This window comes from Suncus etruscus, chromosome 9, assembly GCF_024139225.1.
Source record: "Suncus etruscus isolate mSunEtr1 chromosome 9, mSunEtr1.pri.cur, whole genome shotgun sequence".
NCBI lineage: Eukaryota > Metazoa > Chordata > Mammalia > Eulipotyphla > Soricidae > Suncus > Suncus etruscus.
The window spans coordinates 93000320-93019475 of record NC_064856.1 but is presented as its reverse complement, the minus strand read 5'-3'; the positions used below and the strand labels follow the sequence as shown (position 1 = coordinate 93019475).

General features: G+C 39.6%; 2 protein-coding genes and 1 non-coding gene across 4 annotated transcripts in view; all 3 read right to left on the bottom strand.

Annotated features, from left to right (window-relative positions):
* TTC17 (tetratricopeptide repeat domain 17) overlaps positions 1-3807 on the bottom strand; it is a 146669-nt gene extending 142862 nt beyond the window's left edge. Inside the window, exon 1 of the mRNA XM_049780704.1 lies at positions 3744-3807. Within this exon, the coding sequence (XP_049636661.1) occupies positions 3744-3807 (64 nt within the window). The remainder of the gene's footprint in view (positions 1-3743) is intronic.
* The window catches only part of API5 (apoptosis inhibitor 5), a 40829-nt gene continuing 23921 nt past the window's right edge, over positions 2249-19156 (bottom strand). The window contains exons 9-14 of one of the 2 annotated variants that reach the window (XM_049779664.1): positions 18843-19024; positions 17427-17520; positions 16167-16223; positions 10355-10431; positions 9395-9531; positions 2249-4395 (exon numbers count right to left, since the gene is read on the bottom strand). In XM_049779664.1, the coding sequence (XP_049635621.1) occupies positions 4313-4395; positions 9395-9531; positions 10355-10431; positions 16167-16223; positions 17427-17520; positions 18843-19024 (630 nt within the window). In that variant the 3' untranslated portion in view covers positions 2249-4312. The remainder of the gene's footprint in view (positions 4396-9394; positions 9532-10354; positions 10432-16166; positions 16224-17426; positions 17521-18842; positions 19025-19156) is intronic. The other variant, XM_049779666.1, reaches the window with a different exon arrangement.
* On the bottom strand, positions 16887-16991 carry LOC126019952 (U6 spliceosomal RNA). The gene has a single exon (XR_007499554.1). It is a non-coding gene; the product is annotated as a U6 spliceosomal RNA (small nuclear RNA).

Sequence of the window (19156 nt, the reverse complement as noted above, 5' to 3'; positions counted from 1 at the left end):
ATCCTTCTGCATCTCACAGCATGATAGTGGCAGGTTTTATATCTGTTGGGGAGTGGGGGAACATAAAAAGTGGGTATGACCATGATAGTACTTGAAAGTGCTTTAAAAAAATGACCCATCAATGATGGTGATGCTTAAGCAGTGAAATGTGGTTTCTTGTTCTTGTATAGATTTTCTCTAGAGCAGTCTTTCCTGGATGATATAAACCCCAGGGTGTGTGCAGAGCTAGTGCTAATTTCTGTGCAAGGTAAAGGCACTTTTTTTTTTTTTTGGGCCACACCCGGTGACGCTAGGGGTTACTCCTGGCTATGTGCTCAGAAATCGCTCCTGGCTTTGGGGGACCATATGGGACTCCGGGGATAGAACTCAGGTCTGTCCTGGGTCAGCTGCGTGCAAGGCAAACACCCTACTGATGCACTAAAGGACTTCTGTTGCTCAGAGTTGTTCAGTGGGGGCATTAGGGTATTTGTTTTTCCTGAGGAATGAATATTATCTGAACATAGAATTAGCATACTTTAAGTAATGTTTACTACTTACTCTACAAGACAAGCTTGGGAGCTTACTTGTGAGCAAACTGAAACATTTAACCTTTGTGGCACTTTATTTTGGGCCTCCTATGTGGTGTTCAAGGGATCTGGGAGCCACCTTTGAGAACCCAGGCCACCAAGCCTGCGGTTCAATTCTAGGGCCTAAGAATGAGGGGCTGACTGTTTGGGTCCTACTGGGAGGGTCAGTCATTTGTAAGTGTGGCACCTTTAAAGATGCTAGTTATCTGGACCACTTTGTGACATTTTCTGTATAACATTCTAGTATGGAGGAGACAGCAGAAATTATGTAGTATGCTAGAAGTTGGCCAATGCTTCAGAAAACAGTATGGCAAGGAGACTTGACAGAGAAGGTAAAAGAGGGTTTTTGCAGAAGATGGAGCTTACAGGTGTGTTAAGTGGCTAGCTACTTTTAGTATCTTTCTCTGAAGGGCAGGAGTGTGTGTGTGTGTGGGGGGGGGGGAGAGAGTAGCAGCTAAAATGAGAAGTCACTTCTTTTATATTTAACTTAATTCTTTTGTTTCTTGGGGGAGTGGGGTGGGTAGCACACCCAGCAGTAGTCAGGAATCACTCCTGGCTGGAATCCTGGCATGGTGTTGGGGATTGAACCCGTTGGCCATGTGCAAGGCAAACATCCCCGTACTCTACCACTAGCTCCAATTTTACTTTATTTTAAAATAAATCATTCAAGAGTTATATGTTAAAAAGCCCCTCTTTGCTGTTTTATCTGAAATAGGCTGTAGATAATTTAAGAGCTAGGAAATCATAAATTAGAGGTTACTGTCAAACTCCTCAGAATTACAGTGGTAGGACTGCATGGATCACCAAGGAAATGAGGTGTCTTGTCCTGATTCATGGCTTTAAAACTCCCACACAGACTGGAAGACAGTCTACTCTAGTGGGTAGCTTGTCTTGCACATGGCAGATCTTGGTTTGTTTGATCCCTGGCACTACCTATGATCCCCCGATCCCACTAGGAGTAATTCCTGAGCAACACTAGGCATGTTGCCTCTCTAAAATAAAAGCATTAAAATCATAAGTATATTAAAATAATAAATAATAGAACTCCTACCTAATCTTATCTTTGGTACCTTACCAGGAAGGGCTTTTTTTTTTTTTTTTTTTTTTTTTTAAATCAAGACTGGTAGTCAGATGATGAAGAAAACCCAATTTGCTCTACAAGGATAGGATTATTTATTTGACAGTGCTTGGCAAATATGCCTTGCTGTTATAAATGTAAATTCTCCCCATCAAGCAACATGTATTAGTTCCCAAGAATAAACCAAAATGGATGAGTGTGTAGCCTGAACTGCTTGATAGCCAAACAATGTCGTTTCTTTTATTTTAATTTTATTTTATTGAGAGAATTGTGATCATGTCATTTCTTTTAGGTGTCTAAACATAATGTCCCAATACTGTTTTTTTTGGGGGGGGGTTGGGGGTCACACCCGGCCAGTACTCAGGAATTACTCCTGGCTCTGTGCTCAGAAATCACTCCTGGCAGGCATGGGGGACCATATGGAATGCCCATATTCAAACCACCGTCCTTTCACATGCAAGGCAAAATGCCTTACCTCCATGCTATCTCTCCGGCCCCCAAAATGTCCCAATACTCTTAAAGCACTGCTCGACATATGAGCATCAAGCAACAATATCCAAGAACCTGAGGTTATCAGAATCATAACACATCAAGACACGTAACCAAAATTACAAAAGGAAATTTATTTCAAAAGCATATGGGAACCATTTACATTTGAACAAGATGATAAACAGGTATCTTGCAAAACAAAACAAAACAAATCCATGGTATGAGTTTTTTTCATTCGAGAACATTCAGCAAAAGTAACCTTCAGTTGTGCATTATTGCCTTAGGAAAGGGGATAGTGAGGTGGTGAAGGAACAGAGACAACTCAAGATCAAACTTGGAAAATGCAAAATCATTTCTGCTCACCTTTGAGTTTAAAATTAAGCTTGAAATTTAAAAAAATGACAAAGCTACTTAAGGTTCAAATTTATGAACATTAATTTATGAACAAATTTATTTAACTAGTCGTCATATTGTTTCTGTCTTTGAAATGGCTTTTATGCCACTGGCTGAACTGCCTAACTGCCTCCAAGGTCCAGACTATCTGGTCCAAGTTTTTCAAATGGCAGTTCTATGTTCCTATGTCTATTATGTGTCCAAGAGAGCTTAGGTTCAGCTCAGAGTCTTTTGGAATGTTTACACATTATTGCCACCACTCCAAGGAAAGCTGACCAACTTTTTTTGCTCACTTGTATCATTTTAGTCTTAAAAAAAAAAAATACCCCCCCAAACATGTGCAGTAATTCTAACAAAGGGGTTCTGCTCTTTTCCCCAATGCAGAGGTAATAGTAAGGAAGACACCTGTGTTACATTTACAAACTATTCCTCAAAAACAAAGTCAAAACTACTACAAAATGTCATCCAAGCATTGGATTTGAATAGCAAACATGGAGAGGAAAGATTAACTGAAAAGACAAAATATAAGAAACATTCAAATGCAGAGCAAAGAGCCTAAGCTACTAAAAAATGCCCATGACATGAACCACTCCACAAACCCCCCGTCTGTTGTTTTAACCTAAAGACTCTACTAGCTAACTTATACAATAATTCTGATTAATAACCTGAGAAGTTAAAAAATCTTGAAAGTGGCAAAAGCAAACCAAGAGAACATCCCTTTCTTATCGGTACACTGTGTCATCACCTTTCCCGAGTTGCCCTGGTTATTAAATCCTCAAAATTCTAAAGTATTCTATCTCATTTCCGTAGAAACCTATATGTACATCATATATTCAGTATTTTGGCTGTATTTCTCTGACAGAACTTTCAAACTTATCTTTGAAAATGCAGCCTTTTGTTTACCTTTAAATAACAATAATCATGTAAGTGCAACTGACTCAAAATTCCTCACTACTGGAAGGAAATCCTACTTAACAAGTTAATAATGGATTCAGCCTCAAAAGGATAATCACTGTGTCAAATTCCATTCCTGGAATTTAAGAAAATGATTTATGTTTTGTAGTCAAGTTTCACAGCATGCATATATACATACACACATATGTTTATGTATGCATGTCATACATACACATTTATATTTCAATAGTAAGATCCTATATTGAAAAGTTCTTATCACAACATATGGAGAAGAGTTAAGTAAGCAGTGCAAAGCAACTTACCTTCTCCTAAAAATGTAATGACATTTCTACATTTTAAGAGAGCTCTTGCTCTTCTGATAAACATGGGTAAGAATCTGCACCACTGCCAAGCAGCTTAAAAAAAGGGAAACAAAAATGAAAACCTTAAGATTGACCATTACTCTTCTCCATATGTTGGGTGAAAAGATGTAAGACAGAGGGGGTAAAAAAAAAAACCTCAATAACCTTTCAAAACAGATGATCAGTATCAGTTACCAGAAATGAACAGAACTGCATTACATTTCAATTCGAACAGCTCTCAACGAATTACCAAGATGTTTTAAAAAGATTCACAAGATGGAAGTCTGAATAATGATATTGCAAAAACAAGTCAAGATTGTGGACAAAGCATCCAAAAATATCGCTGTGGTTTTACCTCGGACACAACCATGGTCTGTTACAAAAGTAGATCATACATACAAAGGTATAAAGAACATTAAGTTTTTAGCTGAAGGCAGCAGTCTTTAAAGGGTCATCCCCGGCAATCCAATGAGTAGTAGAATTTAAGTATATTATTAAGCTCACAACAATGCTGAAGAATGTGATGGGCATCAGTAGAGTCTTCCTCGACTTCTGTTTCCTCGTGCTCCCCAACCTCGGCCACCTCTACTTCCCCTGAAGGCTCCTCTCTGCTCTAAGAGAAAGCGAACATGAGTTTAGGTCTTGCTCAGGGCTGCAGGGTAAACACAGGAGAAACACAGCTTGTAGCCCTGTGTGTGGCGGTAGGCTCAGTGAAACCAGCACCTGAGATTCTGCTCAACCACTAGAAAATTCAAATCTGCATCAAACTAGGGCAGGATAAATATGGTACGACACTATGTATAGGTGATGAAGCAGTCCAAATAGGAACTTAATAACACATCCTATTAAAGGTTCTTCAACAAGATCTTTTTAAAATTACTATTTGGGGGGGGGTCTATACCCAGCAGTGCCAGAGTTTACTTCTGGCTCTCACTCCCCTTCACCACTCCTGATGGGGTTCAGAAAGTTATATGGGGTGGAGGGGATTGAAGCAATGTGCAAGGAGAATGCTCTACCCACTACACTACCACTCTAGCCCCAATTTCTTCTTTTTAAAAACAAACAAACAACAAAAAAAGAAACTTCCTACTATGGACTGGTCTTCCTTGGCCCAAATTTCTTAATTACTTTGGTTTCTCTAAGCAATAATAATGATAAAAAATTTATACTTATTAAAAATTAACAAAGCCAGGGGCCGGAGAGATAGAATGGCATTTTGCCTTTCATGTAGGTCATTGGTTCTAATCCTGGCATTCCATATGGTCCCCTGTGCCTGCCAGGAGCGATTTCTGAGCGTGGAGCCAGGAGTAACCCCTGAGCACTGCTGGATGTGACCCAAAAACAAACAAACAAAAATAATTAACAAAGCCAATCTCCAAAAGTTAGTACCACATATATAAGATATTAAATATCAATTTGGAAATTTTGACTAGACTAAAAAAAAACATACATTTCAAAGGTAATTAATAGCAGGCCAAAGAACATAGTTAAACAGCCCATCCAGTTTGAATCTGAGAACCCAGGAGTATAAGCCCTGAGTACTTCTGGATGTGCCCCCAAACAAGACAAAACAAAAAAAAACATCCAAAAATCCCAAAGGAAATGAACAGGTAGTTTGTTTCCATCACGACGACAGAAGCACCTGGACTACAAATCGAAATCAAGACAGACTTTTTTCTGTATTAGCCATACAAGATGCCCTGAGAATTGTGGAAAAAGTGATATGTTAACATATAGCATCTGAATTGCTGATATTACTGGAAAAAAAAAATCAAGTCATTAGTGTCACATGCAGAATGAATCTTTGATTCACTGGTTAGTATCTTTCAGAGGGATCTTTCCAGTGAAGAGAACAAATAACCAGAAATATTGGACTTTTTATCATGCATAATGAGCCTCAAACTTCTCCTTTCAGAGATCAAATGTTTTCACTGAACTTTCAAACATCTTCATTATAGCAATCTTGTTAAGAGCAATAAAGAGAATCTTGTGTTGCTGTATCTAATCTACACTGGGAGGAGGTTTGAGTAATATTTCCAATTAGTCAGTATTGTAACTCATTGTTACAATTATGGTAGTAATATAGTTATTGCTTTATTTGGGTGATTCATGTCTTCTTTTCTCCCCTTCCGCCACCAAAGGAAAAGTAAATCAACTGCCAAAGAAGTACTCAGACCTCTCCTGGGGTTAGCCAACACAAGTATCTGTAACAGTATGGGATCAGATTCCAAGTCAGCACGCATGTCATGACACACTTTTTCTCAGATGATCAGTGAACAAACTATTTACATGAAAGAATCAAATTTTATCTAGTGAACACATTCAGAAAATCAGAGGCAGGGAGCTGGTATGATAGCGTAATGGGCAGGGTGTTTGTTTGCCTTGGATGTGGTCAGCCTAGGTCCAATCCCTGCCACACCGTATGATCCCTCAAGACCACTGGTAGTGATTGCTTAGCGCCGAGTCAGGACCCTGCTCTCACAATGACACCTGCAATGATCCCGCACGCATCCATCGAATGCTGGGACCTTTAGGCAGGCTGTGATCCAACTTCAATGAGACTTATCTATGCAAGTATGTACAGTTGCCCCCTATTGTGTTTATTATAAAACCTTCATTTCTCTGTTAATTTAACAACCTCCTAAATATCATTGTCTATAGATTAACAGGATTATTAAAATCTAACTTTTTTGATGACTGTTTTCTGATCAATTTTAATTTCTTACTTTGTTTTTGGGACATCTCTGGTGGGGACCATTTGGGAATCCAGGGATCAAACCAGGGTCAGTCATGTACGTGATTAATTTTAACATAAACCAGGTTACCTTCAGTTATACCCAAAGAACACATTAAATATACTATGTACAGATTATTACTTCCTGTGGGCATTATTATTTCCTCCTCTATGTAGGCCATTTCTTTAGTACAGTTACCACAATATATTCCATTTCGAGGCTTGGCTCATTTGGGAATCACTGTACCCTGCTGTGATCCTTTCAATAGTTTAAACACCACAATTTTAGTTAACTGCTATAGGGATAATAAAATACTGTAGTACAAGAAACAAAAGACAATTCACAGGTAAGTTTTTGCCCTTTATTAGGAAGTAGAGGAGAAAGGAGAAGGAACATCCCATGTGGGAAGGAATTCAGCTTAGGACTTAAGTTTGGCTCTGTGGATTTCTATCTCTTTATCACAAAGTACTCCTTTTCATCCCAACTATCCAAACTAATCATGAGACAACCACTGATAGGGAAGAATTCTAGTGAGAACTAAGAGTCATTTACTTGTCCGAGTGAAAAGTAGGATAGCGAAGGCAGAATCTGAGATACAGCTATGATTAGGTGCCTCACTATCATCACTGGAGTGACAGAAGACATGCTAGGTCCTTTCCACTGATTAAATGCTTTTACCAATGTTCCTTTTGATGTTCAGAAGAATTCTGTTAATCTCTGTGTTCAAAGAGGCTAAATAATGTTCACTTACAAATTCTTTTAAACCCAAGAATTTAGTAGTCTCTCCTATACTGAAATTGTCTCAACAAGTATGTATAGAAAAGCACATTTAACATCAAAAACTGTCCCTCTATAACAGGGGTGGCGAACACAGAGCCGCATGCGGCTCCCAGCCAAAATGAATGTGATCTTTGCCTCTTATCATTATTTGTATACTGTGGTTCTTTACCAAGTTTGGATTTTATTCTGCTGCTTCTGAGGAGGGACCTCTGAGGAGAGATCTCCGAGCGAGGAGTCTCGCCCCCAGGCTGCATCATCCCATCTCCCATCCCTCGGAAACAACTGCACGGGACCCGTGTGTCACATGTTGTGTCACATCCTGCCGTTAGTTCTTAGTGTGGAGGACGCAGCACACCCTCACCATCACCGAAGGATTTTTACCCTCACTCAAAATGGCAAAATGCAATATGTGTTTAATAGATTATTGTTAAAATTAGATGCTTTTGTGTGAGTGTTTGTCTATTTTGGCAGGTCACTGCGTGGTGTGGTTCTCTGACTCTCACAGTTTAAAATTTTGGCTCTTTGTGTCGAACTTGATTGCCACCCCTACTCTATAATGTGTTTGCTTAGCTATCAGCAGCATGTATCTACTATAAGAGGAATTTATCTTTATTTATATTTATAATTTATAAATATCACAATTATAGGAATTGGATCTACTTCTTTGAAAATAAAGATTATAGAATTATTTCCAGTCAGCAATTGACCAAACATTTGGTCAGTATTTGGGTGCTACTAATTTAACTTCGTATTAAGATTAAGAAAAATCAGTGTTATTTTTTGCCATGATTCTTTCAAAGGATTAATGAGGATACAAATCAATGAGAGAAAACTTCTCTTTAGTCTGGACATGTGGGGACTGTATTAGAAAGAAGCTCTCACGGTTATGAGTGCTGAAGATGATGGGAAAACTCTACTATAGGTGTGTGGGAGACCAGATTGCAAGCACAACCATTCATACCAGAGGATACTTGAACATTTGACTCCACTTCTAAGACTTCGCCTGTTTAACTTGAACAGATGATGGGAGGATGAGTACTAGGCTGGCTAACACCAGACAAGAAAAACAGAATAACTAAAGCTACATCAGGAAGCTCTGTCCACCCCCTCAGAGAGATCAGACTGTTTTGCTTTGAAGCTAGAACATGAAAAGCCAAGAAATGAATGGTTCTTGCCAACTTCCATATTCCTATTGGCTCCTCTGTATACAAAAGGTGCATTTTGCTTTTTGTTACAGTCTTTGTGCTGCATTATTCACTTGAGATCACAAATATGGGGGGAAGGAATGGAATAAGCTGTTGATAGCAGTTATTTTTTTTTCTTTTTTTTTTAGTTTTTGGGCCACACTAGCGGTGCTAAGGGGTTACTCCTGGCTGTCTGCTCAGAAATAGCTCCTGGTAGGCACGGCGGACCATATGGGACACCGGGATTCAAACCAACCACCTTTGGTCCTGGATCGGCTGCTTGCAAGGCAAATGCCGCTGTGCTATCTATCTCTCTGGGCCCAGCAGTTATTTTTCACAAGTGATCTCAAGACTTATTGATCCTGGTCAACCAAACAAACAAATGAAGCCCACAAGTTTACACACAACAGCTCTATTCCACAAACTAACTTAGAAAAAGACATGCCACTAAAATTAAAAATCAAATAGAGGGCCCGGAGAGATAGCACAGTGGTGTTTGCCTTGCAAGCAGCCGATCCAGGACCAAAGGTAGTTGGTTCAAATCCCGGTGTCCCATATGGTCCCCCGTGCCTGCCAGGAGCTATTTCTGAGCAGAGAGCCAGGAGTCACCCCTGAGCACCGCCGGGTGTGGCCCAAAAAAAAAAAAATCAAATAGAACACCATTTCTTCTTTTTTTTTTTTTTGTTTTTGTTTTTGTTTTTGGGCCACACCCGGTAACGCTCAGGGGTTACTCCTGGCTATGCGCTCAGAAGTTGCTCCTGGCTTGGGGGACCATATGGGACACCGGGGGATCGAACCTCGGTCCATCCAAGGCTAGCGCAGGCAAGGCAGGCACCTTACCTTTAGCGCCACCGTCCGGGCCCACCATTTCTTCTTAATCTCATATGGCTTATGCCCAAACGGAAACGCTCACCATAATTAAAGTTGCTTAGATTGCTGCTGTATTTTCCACTTGGAGGATTGTAAATCTGCCTGGCATCCCTTTTTGGTCCTCCTGGAGACTTCTTGGGTGGTGAACCTGAAGTTGTATCTTCACTGGCTCTCTTTTGCCTACAACAATAGGAAGAAAAAAATTAAAAAAAAAAAAAAAAAAAAAAAAAGCAGTCTAGCAAAAACTATAAACACATGTTTGTACACACCTGGTGGTGTACAGGGCTTACTCCTGGCTCTGCACTCAGGATTATACCTGGAGAACTTTGGTAATCTTATGGAGTACTGGGGATCAAACCCAGGTTGGACACATGCAAGGCAAGTGCCTTACCTGCTCTATTATCACTCCAGACCTTATATGACCACGTTTGTAATTGAGTATACTTATGAAACACAACCTAAAAACAAAATCTATCAGAAAAAAAATTCATTATGATGGCACCAAATTTGCTGCTTTTACAGACTTTGTCAGGCCATTAAAAAAGTTTCAAAATACCATGAAGTATGTGGCTTCAAAGAAGGCAAGTGATTCAATTTTTGTAAAACATGCCTAAAGAGTCTAGTTAAATCACAGGAGTACAAACAACCCTCAAAGTTCCAGGGATGTAATCTACCAGTTTATTTTGTAAATAACAGAATGAGAATTCGTATTTTAAGTATTCTGCAACAGTCATATTTGAACACTCACTAAGAATTACTGTAAAGGCTGGGAGTGGAAGAAAGAATCATGTAATAAGCTGAGAAATGGCTTAAGGGGTTAGAGTCCATGCTTATATTTCTCCCTCAGCACCACTGTAACTTCCAAACACCACCAAGTATAGCCCCAAATAGGAGAATCACTCAATACCACTTTTTACAGTAACTATGGCATCTCAATTGGAATTTTCCTATTTCTACATCACTGAAGTACTTAGAGCACACAATCCTTTTGAATGTTTCTTACCCCATCTCAACCTTCTGTACAGGTTTCCAGGACAGTGTTACCGTACTCTTATAAGAAGGAGGAATGTGGAAGAGATCCTGAAGAAAGAAAATAGAAAATTTCTAATGTATCTGGTGGTATGAGGGCAGGAAATAGGCACATCTTCTTAAAGTTTCTTACTTATTTAAATTTTTTATTATAACACTCTATTGGCCAACTTGTTCATAATACATCCAGGCTTTATATGTTCAAACACCAATCCCACCACCAATGTGACCTTTCCCTAACCAGTGTCCCCAGTCACCCACCCACCACCATAGCCTGTCCCCTCCTCACAGGCACAAATTTACTTCACATTCTTTTTTCAATATAAAGGCAAACGAAATTATCATACTTTAGAAAACTAAGGACTAATTAAAATGACTGTTGATTGAAATAACTGTTATATCTCACTATGGTATCTATAGATTTGCTGGGGCCGTGACTGATGGTAATTGAGCCTTCCCTATATTTTAGGCCAGTTTTAACCAATTTTAAAAGAAAAGTGTTATTTTATCCTTCCTGTTCTTGTACTGGTGACTAAAAAACTTAAAGCTACACCTCCATAAAAATAAACAGGAACAGATTTTCCTTACAAATTAAAACTACTTTATGATTCCTTTTTTTTTGGGGGGGGGAGGGGTCACATCCAGCTGCGCTCAGGCTCTATGCTCAGAAATCGCTCCTGGCAGGCTCAGGGGACCATATGGGATGCCGGGATTTGAACCACCATTCTTCTGCATGCAAAGCAAACACCCTACCTCCATGCTATCTCTCCAGCCCATACTTTATGATTTCTTTTTTTTTTTTTTTTTTTTTTTTGGCTTTTGGGCTACACCCGGTAACGCTCAGGGGTTACTCCTGGCTATGCGCTCAGAAGTCGCTCCTGGCTTGGGGGACCATATGGGACGCCGGGGGATCGAACCGCGGTCCGTCTCCTAGGCTAGCGCAGGTAAGGCAGGCACCTTACCTCCAGCGCCATCGCCCGGCCCCTACTTTATGATTTCTAAGTGCATAAAAGTTATAGTCAAGACCTGGATAACAGTTTTTCTAAATATTTACATTTAGGCAATAATGAAAAATTTCATACAACCTAAATTTCTAAATCCCACAGGAAATTATTATGTAGAATATAAATGTTTGCTGAATTTAAAAATTAAATTAAGCCTCAAAACATTTTCAAAAAATAAGTTTCTAAACATTTATTCTTAGCTATTAATCTACTATCTCATAGCACTTAAAATTGGCCACACCCTGCAGTCCTCAGTGGTTACTACTGGTTCTGCATTTAGGAATTACTCCTTAGTGGTGCCTGGAGAACCACATGGATGTTAGGATCGAACCTGGGTTAGCCAGGTACAAGGCAAACACTTGCTCTGGCCCCAACTTTGGGAACAGCATTTGCTTTGTATGTGGTCAACCTTGGTGTGTTCCCAAGTCTGCCAGGAGTCATTTTCTGAGTGCAAAGCCAGGAATTAACCCCTGAGTGCTGCTGAGTTTGGCAAAAAAAGAAAGAAAAAAAAAAAAAAAAAAGCCGCCAGCTATATAAACCTTAATCACAGTGTATTAACTAATTGCAAGGAATTAGCTCTCTGAATAAAAATGCTTAATTTAAGTCTTTTAGCTGGAGTGAAGCATATATTTTTAATTAAGAAAAGGACAATAGGGGCCCGGAGAGATAGCACAGCGGTGTTTGCCTTGCAAGCAGCCAATCCAGGACCTAAGGTGGTTGGTTCGAATCCCGGTGTCCCATATGGTCCCTGCCAGGAGCTATTTCTGAGCAGACAGCCAGGAGTAACCCCTGAGCATCACCGGGTGTGACCAAAAAAAAAAAAAAAAAAAAAAAAAAAAGAAAAGGACAATAGGGGGCCGGAGAGATAGCATGGAGGTAAGGTCTTTGCCTCTCATACTGAAGGATGTTGGTTTGAATCCCGGCATCCCATATGGTCCCCTGTGCCTGCCAGGGGCAATTTCTGAGCATAGAGCCAGGAGGAACCCCTGAGAGCTGCTGGGTGTGACCCAAAAACCAAAAACCAAAAAAAAAAAAAAAAAAAAAGTGCTTCACTTCCTGGCAGTCTACTTCTTTGGGCCCGGAGAGATAGCACAGTAGCGTTTGCCTTGCAAGCCGATCCAGGACCAAAGGTGGTTGGTTCGAATCCCGGTGTCCCATATGGTCCCCCGTGCCTGCCAGGAGCTATTTCTGAGCAGTCAGCCAGGAGTAACCCCTGAGCATCGCCGGGTGTGGCCCAAAAACAAAAACAAAAAAAAAAAAAAAAAGAAAAGGACAATAGAAAGAAGAAAGGGAAAAACAAGGAGCAGTGGCATTTGTGGAAGGAAGTGAATACTGGGGAAGGGATTGGTGTTCAAACACTGTATGCCTGAAACCCAATCATGAATAACTGCAATTCCACGATGACCAACTAAAACTAAAAAGATATAAATAAAAATTAAACCTGTTTATCTAAGTGATGATATGAAATTGAAGCATGTCTAGTTTGTGAATTCATTAAAATACAAGTGAAGGGGAGTTGTGGTAAATCAGTCTAGACAGGATGAAAGTAATAGTTACAAAGAAATTGTCAGTATGGATCAAAGAACACGTTTTTTCTAGTTTTCCTAAAACAAAGAACTGACCATATCACATACTCAAACCCATTTAAAAAGAAAGGATTTCAGAATATTTCAACGTCTTCTATGCACAGAAATAAAATATCACTTTGTCTTATATACCTTCCTATGACTTCTTAAACAGGAGACTTTTTTATTGCCACATACTATATCAAAGTATAATTAGAGTTTTCTTTTCTTTTTTTTTGGTTTTTCGGGCCACAACCATTTGAGGCTCAGGGGGTTACTCCTGGCTAAGCACTCAGAAATTGCCCCTGGCTTGGCGGGACCATATGGGATGCCAGGGGATCGAACTGAGGTCCTTCCTTGGCTAGCGCTTGCAAGGCCGACACCTTACCTCTAGCGCCACCTTACCTCTAGCGCCACCTCACTAGCCTCAAGTTTTGTTTTCTTTTATCTTGGGGGTGTAGAAAAAAAAAAATCAAACAGTACTTAGGGTTTACTTCTGGTTTTATGCTTGGAAATCACTCCTGGTGGTGCTTGGGGGCCATATGTGGTGAGGAGAATAGAACTAGGGTGGACTACATGTAAGGCCTTAACCCCTGTACTAGTTCTCTGGCCCAGAATCTGCTAAGTTTAAAATATCTCTGATAGGGATCAGAGATAGCATGGAGTTAAGGCATTTGTCTTGCATATAGAAGGATGGTGGCTCGAATCCCGGCATCCCATAAGGTCCCTCGAGCCTGCCAGGAGCGATTTCTGAGCATAGAGCCAGGAGTAACCCGAGTACTGCCGGGTGTGACTCAAAAACCAAAATAAAATAAAATAAAATATTCTAATAAAGGGATGCTGCTTTGCTCCCTGCCTGCTTTTCTGCATGAGGCAGCCAAGAAGACGACAGCAAATATAATCTTTTCAGGGTCCAACACCTGTGCATAGTAAAAACCACATTACAAGTGTGGCAATAGGGAAATATAGCAGGACAACCCCAGGTATAGAATATAGAATGAAGATGGCAGCTCTGATGACCCAAAAAGTACCAACCAGCTAGGTATCCTCTCAGATAAGGTGTTTAGAGGAGAAGTATGGAGGATGTTCGTAGAGTTCAAAGAAAGCACAGATCGAGTTGAATGGAACATAAATAAGAATCAAGAGGATATGATGATAGAAATCAGGAAACTTCAAACTGAAATAACATGGTAGATGAAATGAAAGCCTCAATGTTACTCTAGCAGAGTAACAGCAGCTGAGGACAGAATCAGTGAGCCGGAAGATGAGTCAGAACAACTCCATACAGTAGAAGAGATTGGAAAAGAACCTTAAAGCAAATGATCAGACAATGGATAAACTACTCAAAGAATGTGAACAGATGAAAATAGAACTCTGATAAACTCAACAGAAACAACATAGGAATCATTGGAGTCCCAGAGACCCAGGAAGAAAATAATAAGAGGAGTTGGAAGAAGAGTGAAAAGAGAAAGAGGAGGAAGAAGGGAAAAAGAAGGAGGAAGAAAAGGAAGAGGAGGAAGAGGAAGAAGAAAAATGAAAAGAGGAGGAGGAGGAGGCTAGGGATATCGTTCAATTTGTAGAGCAGATGACTTATAAGTGTCAATGCCTAGATCTGATCCCAGATGATCTAATGTTCATGCTCTAATATTGCCACAATATGTATGAATCTGTGTATATCTGTATGTATAAAAATATGTGCTATACTTTTGCATACTCACATCTATTATAGCAACTGTAAAAAAATAAAGTTTATAATAGCTGTACTATCAAACCATACCTTCAGTTGAGATATCTAATCTTACAAATTCACTGTTTGAAATTCTCATTTTGAAGTAAGAGGTGTATCAAATCTCAGTGTATTTTCATTTTCTTACCTCTTCTATTTCTAATTCTTTTTCACTCTTCCACTTGGTAAAAATAAGCCACTTATCCCTCCACAGACTTACCACTGCTTACTCTAAAAAACTACTCTTTCTAAAGTTATCAGAAAAGCAATTATTCCAAAAGATTTTCATCAACTCAATTTTAAGGCAGACCATCCATCAACTCTGTTAGGGTTAGGCTTTATTTTATGCTCCAAGTGTAATATCATTGCTCTCTCTCCTCCCAGCTACATTGTCACCTTGAAGTTAACAAATGATGGCTGCTTCCCTATGACTATTCGTGTTCTCTCAAGTTAGTCTGTCTTCTTGGGTTTTTTCCCTGGTGTGGGTGAATGGATATTTTGGGGTAAATAAAAATGAAAAAGGTATACAGACTACTAATCTCCAGCACTAAACTCCTTCCATTTATTTCACAGAAAAACTAACAGAAAAGACACCACTGGACCAGGTTATTTTCATGTAAAATGGAGGTTCTGTCTTAGTATAAGTAATGCAAGATTATAAAAATGACCAGTAACAGGAAGACCAGTGGAACTTAAGTCAGTAAATGTATCAAAGCTGAAATGTAGATCTGGCGCCTGGGAAGTGCTCAAAGCGCCAGGAGTGCTTGTCTGGCCCAAACCTAATCCCTGGCCACACAGAACTTTCCTGGCACTGTGTGGTGTACTTTTGATGAACCCAAGCAATGCAGATTTATATTTTACCTCCTCAAAATAAAATATAAATATTTTTAAAGGACAGATCTATAGAGAAAAGTTGCATGACTTCCTTTGTGCAGTACTTGCAACAACTTTAAGAATAATAGGGTCTGAAGAGGTAGTTGAGAGGGTAGGTAGGATTCCTGGGGTCGACCTGGGACCCTGGTAATCCCTGGAATCCCAAACGATCCCAAGTACCACCAGGAATAATTCCTCAGTACAGACAGAGCCAGGAATAAGCCCTTGGGCATTGCCATGTGTTGCAATGCCCTCTCCCCTAAGAAAAAAAACCAAATAAAGAAAACAATGTATGATTTCATAATAGCTTCAGAAATCATCAATGTTTTCAAAATAGAAAAAGGATCAACACTAGGGCAGAGAATTAATGTAGGGGTTAAGGTGCTTGCCTTGTTCCTGGTTGACCTCAGTTTGATCTCAGCACTACATATGTATTCCTGCAGTATCATTAGTTAGGAATCCTTGATCACAGCCAGGTGTGGCCCCAAAAAAACAACATCTGGACACAATTAAATTTCCCTTTTACTGTGTACTATTACAAATATAAAGGCACCTGGAAAACCTGTACTAAGTCTCTAAAATAGAGCTGGTGACACTGAGTGAAAAAGTAAGACTCACCTTGATTAAAACATTGATATTATTTGTTATTTTCAGTGCAACAACTTTAATCTTGTTCTGAAAAAAAGAAAACAAAAGTGTAAAATGCCAGTAACTTTTATGCTGCACATTCCTTCCTGATACAGAACTAGGATAATTACATTTCTCTTTCAGGATTATTTCTAATTTTGGGGGTGGGGGAGGGGATCAGGGACAAATTTGGGGCCACACTGCCGTGCTCACTCTTGGTGGGGCTCAGGGAACCTATGTGGTGCTGGAGATCAAACAGGTTGACCACATGTGAGATAAGTGCCATTCACTCCAACCTTTCAGGATCATTCCGATAGTTAATTTCTTGTTTACATTAATAAAACATGCTTGGGCCCGGAGAGATAGCACAGCGGCGTTTGCCTTGCAAGCAGCCGATCCAGGACCAAAGGTGGTTGGTTCGAATCCTGGCATCCCATATAGTCCCCCGTGCCTGCCAGGAGCTATTTCTGAGCAGACAGCCAGGAGTAACCCCTGAGCACCGCCGGGTGTAGCCCAAAAACCAAAAATAAAATAAAATAAAATAAAACATGCTTACTCCCTTTCTTAACTATCAAACAGATCAGATAGAAAACAATCTTTATGTTCCACCAATGGTGATAACTATAGTTCACCTAAAAAATGTGTATAGGGCAAGACAAGTACACCAAAAACTGCTTTAAAAGATATCAGTTTTTTTTTTTTTTTTTTTTTTTGGATATAGAACATTTCACGAATTTATGTGTCATCCTTGTGCAGGGACCATGCTAATTTTGTCTGTGTCATCCCAAGTTTAGTATATGTCCTGCTGAAGTGAGCATTAGAAATCAGTTTTAAGTTACAGAAAGACATAATTAAAACACTAACCAGAATGAGGAATTAGTGGTGTAATATCTGGAAAACCCTCAAATCCCAATATACAAGCAATTCGATCTTTATTTTTTTTAGTGTAAGCAAATATTCAGGCTTCAGAAAGAGGAAATGAAAATATCAAAGCTACCAATCACATATTTTAACAAAATATACCACTAGTGAAACGCTACTGAAAAAAATCTAAATTTGCTGAGTTCAGTCACTAAAAATATTCAAAATCCTTTAGAAATATTAATAACTTAGCCAATGACTAAGTATGTGGATAGCTACAGCATTTCAACAGAGACTTGTATCACTAGCTCAAAGCTGTTAGCTTTTTAGATATATGAAATTAGCCCAAATTTTAATAAATGACAGTTAGATCTGACTCAGTATTCTTACCTCTTCTGTTTTTAAGGCCTCCCCTGTTTTGCCCTGGAGTGCCAAGCGAAGTTGTCTAATGTAGACCTGTAGGCCTCGTGCAAAGTACTGCAGCCTATAGGAAAATATTTGTTAATTAGAAAATTATCAATTTTGCTTTAAACCCAAGACATTTTTTTTGGAGGAGGAGGGAGTTTCAGGCCAACACTGATGTGCTCCAGGGACCATGCAGTTGCATGAACTGTACAAAGAACAGTACAAAGAATGTACAAAGAACGCATCGAGCCTACAATGCACTTCAGCCTATAGTGAAGTGTCTTACAACTAAATGAAGTTTACCATTAAAGGATACTTTAGGAGAACATTCTAAAACCATTCAATCTATGATCACAAGAAATATACAACTAGGTGAAGTACAGCCATTTTCTTCAATGGAAAGTGTGAATAAATGCGGACTCCTAGTCAGGCTAAGATGTACAGTAAGTTCTGGGCTACATTAACCTGCAAGGCATGTGTCTAAATCAGAATAAAACATTCATCAGGAGAAGAAGGTAACCTGAGTTTTATTCTTCCAACTGAGGGTTAAAATGATGTTACCTCATCTTTATTGACTGAGAATTCATATAAAGCCCTTCCACCCTCTTTGTCAAGTGCAATCCAGGTAGTACTTGATGATAGGTGGCACCATTAACTTCTTTTTGCTGACTTCTTGGAACTCAATTTACCAGGAATCGGTTGTTTTCATTTGTAATTTGTTTCTTATTTATTTATTTATTTATTTTGGTTTTTGGGCCACACCCGGCAATGCTCAGGGGTTACTCCTGGCTGTCTGCTCAGAAATAGCTCCTGGCAGGCACGGGGACCACATGGGACACAGGGATTCGAACCAACCACCTTTGGTCCTGGATTGGCTGCTTGCAAGGCAAACACCACTGTGCTATCTCTCCGGGCCCGTAATTTATTTTTTATTTTTGGTTTTTGGGCCACACTCAGTGATGCTCAGGGGTTACTCCTGGCTATGCGCTCAGAAATCGCTTTTGACTTGGGGGACCACATGGAATGCTGGGGGATCAAACCATGGTCCGTCCTAGGCTAGCACAGGCAAGGCCACCGCTCCAGCCCCTGTAATTTCTTAAACAGCCATCTTTTGATGTAATTTTTCACTATCAAGTATTAAACCTTTGCCTTACCAGACTAGCAAATTCAAAGCCAAAGGATGAATACTTAATCTTTTCAACATAAAGTAACTTCATAAAAATAATTTTTTGTTGTTTTTTGGCTCACATCCAGTGATGCTCAGGGGTTACTTCTGGCTCTCTACTCAAGAATTATTCATTGTGGTGGGGGAATCATTTATGATGCTGGAGATGGACCTCAGGTTAGCTGCATGCAAGATTCAAGGTAACAATCCCCCTTGCCACTTCAATGATACATCACCTGATTTTGAAATCTTTGAGTTTTTCTGCATTGAGTTTGGCTGTTAAGAAATCTGGAAGTTTCCGTCCCAACTGGTGAAAGCTATACAACAAACACTCAACATAACTGAACTGCAGTTTGGGTTCCTCATTGCCAGCATTCTCCCCATTTTCAGCTTCTTCTGGAGGAAGAGGCATGTACTCCTAAGAAAATATAGAGTAGATATTTTCAAAAGCACAGACATTTGCAACCCACTCTTAGTATTCTAAGTATAACATATGTCTAAGTACACTATAGGGCACAATTCTAAGACATGAAGCATCAGGGCCAAAGCA